General features: G+C 30.0%; 1 protein-coding gene across 1 annotated transcript in view; it reads left to right on the top strand.

Annotated features, from left to right (window-relative positions):
• Window positions 1-461: 461 nt before the first annotated feature.
• Window positions 462-9371, top strand: part of LOC113366800 (ecdysone-induced protein 74EF) — a gene marked incomplete in the record, with an annotated part of 259620 nt that continues 250710 nt past the window's right edge. The window contains 3 exon segments of the mRNA XM_026608455.1: window positions 462-612; window positions 773-925; window positions 1817-2205. Coding sequence (XP_026464240.1) covers window positions 535-612; window positions 773-925; window positions 1817-2205 — 620 coding nt within the window.

Here is a 9371-nt window from a genome sequence, read left to right as displayed (position 1 = left end):
TACAAATAAACAAATTATATAAAATAAAACATAGTAAAAAGTTATTATTATAGATATTTTTAAGAATCTCATATTTTTATAGATAATATATTTAATAAATAAAATTAAAATTTACATATTTTGAACGAAATTAATAATATTTTTATTGTATATTTATAGATATAAATTATTAAAGAGTTTTATATATTTAGGTAAATTTTGTGCGTCTTCCTTAATTAAAAACGTTTTTTAAATTATTTTTTAAATTTATGAAAATTTTAGAGCTGTTGGTAAATAAAATATTTAATAAGTAACTAAATTATTAGTCACGTTAGTTATAAAAATTAGGATTTTAAAACCATGAACATTTTAATAAGAAACAAAATTTTTAAAATTTTATATTAATTCTATTGAACGTGAAATTTTTTATTATATTTTTGGAATATTTATCGCGGCCTGTGTGCCCCCTAACCCCAAATTATTGAACGTGGTGTAAACAAAGGCTACACACTGGCGGGTGCGCGCGTTTTAGGGGCGCCCGTGCCAAATGTGGCTATGCCCTTTATCGACGATGATCTGCTATGGTGTCCTGACAACGATGGTCGCATGGTTGATTTATCTTCCTGTCTACAGGTACGTATGAAATAATAATAGTCTTCCAATCTTTCGTATGAAATAATCAAACTCTTCCAATATCCTTATGAAGAGTAAATTCTCAATTTTCTACCAACAAAATTTAAATGTTTTGGCCAATTAGATGTTTTTTAAAATGCTATGTGATTGATGATTTTAGGAAGGGGCAGTCCCAAATCAACCCAATGCAGAAATGGGGGCATGCGAGTTATTGGGACCACTTGATGATGGCGATGATATATTTCGCCAACTTGGCGATTCTGCATTTGAACTTGATCATTTTTTTACGGAGTTCACGGCCACTGAAATTAAGGTACTTATTAAAAAAAAAATTTTATAAATGATAATAAAATCCAACTAAAATTATTTTAAGGGGCAAAACTAGTGTGAAATTTTCAAAAAATCGAATTTTCAATTTTTCCATATTTCGATAGCTTATACCTTTAAAAATAACATACCAAAATTTTAAATCGATATCTTAAATAGTTTTTGAGTTACAGCCATTTAAAGAGTATATCTAATAGTATAACGATCATTTTATCTTTAAACGCGTTTTTCTCGAAACAGCATTTTCTGAATTTGCTGCAGTGATTACTCAAAAACAAATGATCCGATCACTATCGATTTTTTTTTTACATGTTCTATATATAGTTCTCCGTGAAATGAACTATCGATTTTTTGATCGGATCAAAAATCGATTTTTAGCAGTCGAAAAACGACCAAAATTTTGCGTAAATGTCGACTTTTTTTTAAAAAACGCCGTCATTTTGTCAATTTTTGATTTTTTTTTCTTTATCGTAGTTCATTTTACAGACAATATTATCCAGTTTATCGAGATTTTTTTTTAAAAAATTTCATCCACGTAGAAGGCCGGAATCACTACTGCAGCAGTGAAGGGCCTTTTTTTGTCGCGCCATTCGAGATCGACGATAACTTAAAAAATATTTAATTTTTTTCTTCGAAAATTTTACTATGTATTTTTAAAACATGTATAAATATATTCCTTAAATTTTGAAATGATTGATAAAGTAGTTTTTTTCAATATAAATTTCCAAAAATCACATTTATTTTAGGCGGTTACACTAGTTGTGCCCCAATTTGTACATGTGTATATACCAAAATAAATCTGTCTTTGTTTTTGAATTTGATTATATTTATTGAAAAGTGCAATTGAACAAGTGTTTATCAAATTTTTACATTTCAGGAGGAAAATAATAACATCACTGGTCAAAATCACCAGATGTCCGAACACCACCATCACCAGGCTCCACAAAACTCCCATTGTGTGAATTTGGATCAACATCATCACAACAACAACCATCACAGCAATGGGTTGATGAGCAACAACAATAATAATAGTGCTAATACTAATAACAATAACGGACATATACAACAATCTCAGCAACAAAATCCTCATAATCCGTTGTTGATCAACGGTCATAAAACAGCGCCTTCGGGAACCGGCTCTATCTTACGGCAAACGATAGCCAATTGCGCGAACGGTTTGAAATACGGCTCCGGCGCGATCGCGAATGCAAACCCGTTGCTCGCGGGGAAACTACTAACACCGCACGTCGGTGGCAATGATCAGCAGCAGCTTGGGAACGCTTCGGTCGCCCCGAGAAACACGATGCAATGCCGAAACCGGAGTACAGGCGGAGCTACTATCAAAGGTTAGTGGAGAAATAATATGTATGAAATAATAAAGTAAACTGATGGTAGCATTTAGTATGAAAATAAATAATATATACTAATAATTATTAATTTAATAATAATTGACCAATTCTGTCGTAAATATCAGGAACTGATAAAATCAGTATATTTTTTAAACTGTTAAATTATTAAACTATCTTTGATTTTATTAAACTATATTTATTATTATTTTTATGCCAAGTTTACAACAAAGTACAATTTAATAAATCGAATTTATTTATCATTTTTAATATTAAATTATCATAACTCGTATTATCACTATGCAAAATTATGCAATTGTGGATCGTTGGATTATTATTCATAAATATTATTTATTATCAATTATATTATGCAGTTATAAATATTATTTATTTTCAACTCTTTATAACTACCATCAGTTTGTAAAATCGTATAACGTTTTCAAAAAAGTCGTTATCTCCTATATGACATTTATAATCGTTTATAATGAATACAAGAGTTAAATAATTTTTTCACAATAGTTTATGAATAATTAAATATAATGAGAAGGTTTAAAATTTATCAGTCATAACTCTAAAAATAATACGATTAGCAATTAGAAATCTATGATTTTTTATAAATTAAACTAAAAACTAACTAGTGGGGTGGGTGGCATCGTGCCTTAAGGCAAATAAGAATTATATAAACTGAATTGCAAAGTTGAAATTATTTTTTTAAAGTATATTAGAACTATAGTCAGAATTAAAAATAAAATCTGATTTTTTTTCCAAAATCAATTATTTTGTTAAGACAAGCAGAAAGTTCTTTGAATCAATTGAATCGGACGCTTAGTTCTCTCAAAAACTGCCATTTTTTGTACTTTTAGCTTCGTATCTTTGAAATGTCTGGGCCTGCCTTTGCGAAAAACTAATAACCACTTCTCCCAATCATTACTGATTGAATGTTTTTTAGATTATTCAAATCGGATGCTCCGTTCTCTCAAAAACTCGATTTCTATTTTCTGCACTCTTTGCTTTTTATCTCCGTAACTGCTGGATCTGCCTTTGCCAAAAACTAATCAGCACATCTCCTTATCAATAGAAATCGAATGTTTTTTGAACCATTCAAATCGGTTGATCCGTACGCCCGAAAACGTGGGCGAAAAATTGTATCCATACATACATACACACACACACATTCATTTTTTCTGAAATATGCCAAAACGTTCAGAAACCTTCAAAACGTCGAGAAATGTAAAAATTTTCAATTACGATTTTCGGCCCATTACAATTACTTACCCTACTGGAAGTTAAATATTGTGATGAGATGTTAAATAGTCTGATGAGGCGTTGTCCAGTGGCCATAATCTCTTCAGCCTGCTTCTCTGTCCAGGTTATAAGAGATTATTTGTTAACTGGTTAGGATAGTTTTCTAGCTTACTGTTATGTTTTGATGCTAAAAGTCTGATAGACTATCAGATGAAACTATCAGTTATAGTTTTTTGTACACTTCGCATTTTTAAATCATTGTAGATTGTTTTATTGGTTACATATATGTGCATCATAATACGTTACTCTTATTTTCTGGAACGGTTTTTTAAATTTTTTTTTATTTGCCTCGCTTGCATTTGGACATTTATCCATCTAGAACATTTCTTGTTACTTTTTCTAATATTGTACAATTTCTATTAACAACTTCATGTACAATCCACGTTAAATCAATCAATTAGGCTTTATGAATTTTCATATTTTATTTATTTACTGGGATTCGATTTGAGTACCTTCTTTATCTGGAAGTCAAGCCTTTGCCAAATCGATTACACTCACCCTAACGATTTTAATTGAACAGAGTAAAACGTATTTTTTATAATGTTTGTTTTTATCTCTCCTTAATTTTCTTCTGAAGCAACTCCTTTCGGTTCGTATTATGTATTTATTAATTGCTTTATTCTCAGCACACGCATCATATACATAGTGTACAGTGTGAGTATTATATAGTGATTAGATATTTGCACAGCAAGTGCGTACAATGGTGCAAATTCAATACCGACACTTACTCTCAAGAAGTTTTTACGATTGTCCGATTGCGGCACGAATTGCATCCCGCAGACCGGAGCTTTGCAGCAGACATATAAAATCCCAACGCACGTGTCCCATTCCCTCCCGCATTGTTTTGCATTAAAGCGCAATCGTCTGGACTGCTATTTCCTTTGACTGATTTTATAGATCTTCATATCCTCTCGGACCTTTTGACTCTCGCCGTCTTTCGTCTTGCGACATTTAATTTTTTCTTATTCTCTTAAAACTTGTTTTATTTTGTCTTCGTATCATCCAAATTGCGATTACGTAAAGGCGTTTAAATATTTTTGCCGTGATTAATAATAAAGGTCATGTGCGGCTTGTTATGTAAATAACAAGAACGAACTGCATTCGCGCATTATATAAATGCAGTTTAAAAACAAGAAGAGTGCAATGAAATATCACGGTCGCTCTGGCAAAAGTTCGTAATTGGTGGTTTTGATTTTTTCCATCTATATAATCCATTCCATATATCTATAGGTTATTTGAAATAGTTTTCAATCAAAACTTTTGATTCTGAATTTGATTGTCTAATTCTGGCGTAAAATAGACCAATGTTATGACAAGGCAACATTGTCAATTTCAGTTTCAAATATTAAAAAATCAAAACAGTGTTCTGAGTAAATTAAAAATGCTTATAAATGTCCTTTTCACTGGATATTAACTTGTATATTCGTATAGAATGGGAATTTTATTATCTTAAGAAACCCTAGTATGTTTTTAGTGGAATGATGGTAGTCGGCGGATAATTATAGTTCAAAGTAAACCTTTAAAACTAAGTTCCTGATTCCTTTATGAAGTCTTCTGTTTTTGAATATTTGAACAAGTTACATTAGTCCTATCTACGGTGATTTTATATAATGATGAAGTTAATTACGTTTTTAGTGTAATAATTTTAGATGGTTTGAAAACCTTTTGTAGCAAGTAACATCAAACCGCAGCATTTATGAAACTTATCAGTGTATCTGTAAGATAAAAACTTTTTAACTATCTGAATGAAGACAGATGGATCGCTAACGAATCCGTCGTCAATCCGCATCATTCCCATTTATTAGATCGTCACATTCGCGACAGCTAGAAGTGCATTATATGTTCGGGCAAGTCTGCAGCTTCCATTTGGCTATTTCACTATGAGTCGAACTTGACTCTTGACACTACAGGCTCTGGTTGTAAAAGAGCTCTGTGTCTACTATCTTTAGATCGTAGGCGGTAGCAAGACGGGAAGAGAGCGATAGAACAAGCACAATCCTTTTCCAATGTGAGAGAAGAGCCGCGAAGTTTAGTTGCATTTGTCCGTCGTATAAAACTGAACGCATACACAGAAATTCGCGTTGAATCAGTTAGTAGTGTGTTAGCTGATTCGTTGCGGTGGCGTTGAACTTGCAATTATTTCAAGGTTGCTGCGTGTCTCATGCCGCGAAGAGCTGTTTTATGTGCTGCTAGATGTTGATGTGATGCGTTCAGGCCCGTTATTAGATCGACGGATATACACGGCTATGCTGCAAATTTATGTATTTGGAATGAAAATATCACGTAAAGCTTGACGTCCTCGTACTTTAACTCGTTATGAGTTCCGTACAAGCATTCATTTATAAAGTTGGATATTGAGTACTACAGATGATGAATTTGTTACATATTTCATACAAGATGAATTTGCTAATTCGTCAACGATCTATATTACTATTTTCTATTCAAAACTGCTAATAAATATACGCCAATAGTTGCTGTAGTCTGTTCTGACAATTTGAGTTTATTTCTACTATTTTTTCGGTATGCACCTGAAAACATGCATGTTGCTAAAAATTTGTCTTGCCACCCAAGCTTCCAGGTTCGATACATACCTCGGACAGCCTTATATTAATCAAGAGTAAAATCGGTTTTAAAATATTTTTTCTCCGGCATTGCTGTCTTAAATTGAAAATACATTATTAATATTACAGAAATTCTAATAATAAATAAATCAAATATAGATATACCGACTATTGGTTGCCTTCTAAAAAGACACATGTGTACATAAGCACACAAGGTCTACACAACAACAGATCATAGGACTATTTTGATTGCTGTTAATAATAAAATAAAAAAGGATGCATGTGATATATGATTTTATTTCTTAAAAATACATTTAATAAACATCGACATGCATGATGCATGAACAAGAAAATAGAAACATAACATTGGAAACATGTTTCAGAATGATCGTTTTATTATTTTATATATTACTTCAAGTCTTTCCGACTGCAGGTTTACGAAGATAAAAATACTTTTTAAATAAAGAAATTTTGTTTTCTTCTAGGCTTTACTATATTATATTTCGACACTTGAAATAATACATGTCGCTCTATATACAAAATATTAAATAAGTGCTAGTAATTAGCAGTTAGTAATCTGTCAAGCTTTATACTTGTATTAGATTTTCCACTAGTAGAATAATGTTTTCCCTTTCTCGTATATTGTATCAACAACCTCTACTCATTGTTTTCATTAACATTTCGCAGAATAAATACATCAAAATAATGTCAAAGCTTTCTGAGTTTTTTACAATGACTTGTAAATGATTTATCAGCCTTAATGTTGTTTAAAAAAGTTTAAAATGTTCAGAATTTAATTAACTTATATCACATTGCGAAAATAGTGCTACACTTTATTACAAAAGTGTCGGTAATAAAATATAAAGTATTAGATACATCCCTCGTATACAGCTATAAAAAGTGATATAGCAAAAGCAAGGTCAAGAAAAAGTGACGGTCTTGAAATTGAACTATGTACGCTATGGTTTTAATTTCTTTTCGTTTTATATTCAACAGTTTTATATTGTTGGATATTTTTATATTTATAACTCAGAAGAATATCAATCTCTATATCAGAAGAATATCAATATATCAATTTTGAATAGAATAAATATTAAATAAGAACTTCGAAATGGGTTTTACAACAACATTTATTAATAATTAGATTTAACGTTTCAAAAAATCAAATAAAGTACAGTGACATAGCAAACGAAATTATGAGATGAAATAGTCCTTGTTCCCGAACGCTTTTACTAGAACTTCTTGTGCATTTGCCTGTTAAACATCTACGGACGTTGCATTTATTAGTCCAGCAGAGATCGCACTCTTTCACAGTCGATTTGTCCGGATTGAATAAATGTGTTGCTATTCCAAAGGGATCATAATGATTTTGAATGTAATTACGACGCTTATCCTCACTTTTCATCTGTATTAATTGATGATTAATTCAAATTAATATTGGTCTGAAGCTATATACACATTTGTTTAAATCTAGGATTTTAACTTTAAATAGCATTGAGTAGCACTGACAATGAGTATTTAATTACATTTACTCTAATCATAGTCACTCTTTCTGGTCGATAATAGTAATTCATCAAGCCACACAACACTAATAAGAACAATGAAAATTCTTGTTTCTAATCTGAAAATTCTGCGTGTAGTTTATATACTTACAAGGAAATTCACAAAAATTATTTAGATTGCTTTTGCAACTGGCTTATCATTTTACTCCATATTATTTATTAAATTAATATATATAAAAATTGAAAATTGCAATACAGAACTCAACTTGTTATACTTAAATTTTTAACTAATAGAAATATAGGTAAAAATTCTTACATCATCGGTCAGCTGCTGACATGTGGTATTCTTGACACAATTTCTAGTTACGTATACATTTTTGTCGCTTGTTACAAATTTCAATCTGTAACAAAATTAGCTATTTAATCACAAAATATCATGTTATAAAATTAACATTGCATTTGGTATCAAATCTTATAAACCAGATATATTGTTCATTTCAAATAATTTAAATTATTTGAACCTGGCACATATTTCATCATTTTCGCATTCGAGCACTGCTATATCCTCACATTCGTCCTGATAAATAGCAATACAATTGAAACAATTCAAGCCTTCTACCAGGAGAGGCGTCAGGAATATCAAAGTTCCTACAATGCCTATCACAACTGCTGCATTTTGCTTCATGGTTTAATAGAACTAGATAACTTTAGTCCAAAACAGCTTGTCGAGATTCCAAGTGATCTGTAATATTTTACAAAATTAACTATTAAAGAAATGCGACCAATATCTCGTAAGATATCGTGAAATCTCAGCTTCATTATATGTATATTTGCATTACGAGGAATTTAGCGAACATAACATCCGCTAAAAGTTTGTTTAATATTAATTGTTTAACATTTTTGTCGATATGCTTCTAATCGTCTTTATATATTTGATGTGACTGATTTAGATTATTAAAAATTCCAAATAAATATATGTTTCTTTCTGTGAACATAAATAGCATCTACTTATATAGCAGTACATAATGCATAATTTGATATGATCTAATTCATTCGTTTATTAAAAAAATACAAAATTACTTCAAAGATTATATAAAACATCCATACTTCTAGCTGTAAATTATATTCATTTAATATGTCATAAACATACCTGGAATATGAGACTAAATTATTTTCTTTTTATATTTGCTTTAGAAAGCAATAACTAGCGTTTGTTATAAGGATTTATATTTTACACGAATCGATAATCAAAACCATGTGTCATAAATTTTGGATTTGAAAACAATAACGCATCGGTGTCAAATTGTTTTTTGTATTTAATCAATATATTTTATAATACAGCCTTAATATTCAAGTCGATAAATTAATATTCAAGTTGATTGTAATTGGAAATTGGATTATAAATGTATATTTAAGTTTTATATCTATGCATCAGTCTTTAACAAAATTAATTAATTACACATATAATACATATATTGAATAACTGAAATGGATGTTTTCTGAAATTAAAGCAAATATGCCGTGATAATTAATAGATTAATAAAATGATTATATGACTTTAAATATATATTTAAGAGTTCAATGTTTGAATCATGTGTACATGATTAAACTTATTTTTACTTGTACAGAATTATTATTTTCATATTTAAAATCAACCGAAATAAAATATACTATTTTTATCAATTAAAATCAAGACAAAAAAATAATTAACATTTATA

The sequence above is a fragment of the Ctenocephalides felis genome, unplaced genomic scaffold (assembly GCF_003426905.1).
Source record: "Ctenocephalides felis isolate EL2017-DRISC unplaced genomic scaffold, ASM342690v1 CF-g0.4_SCAFFOLD_01170, whole genome shotgun sequence".
NCBI lineage: Eukaryota > Metazoa > Arthropoda > Insecta > Siphonaptera > Pulicidae > Ctenocephalides > Ctenocephalides felis.
This window is presented reverse-complemented; position numbering and strand designations above follow the sequence as displayed.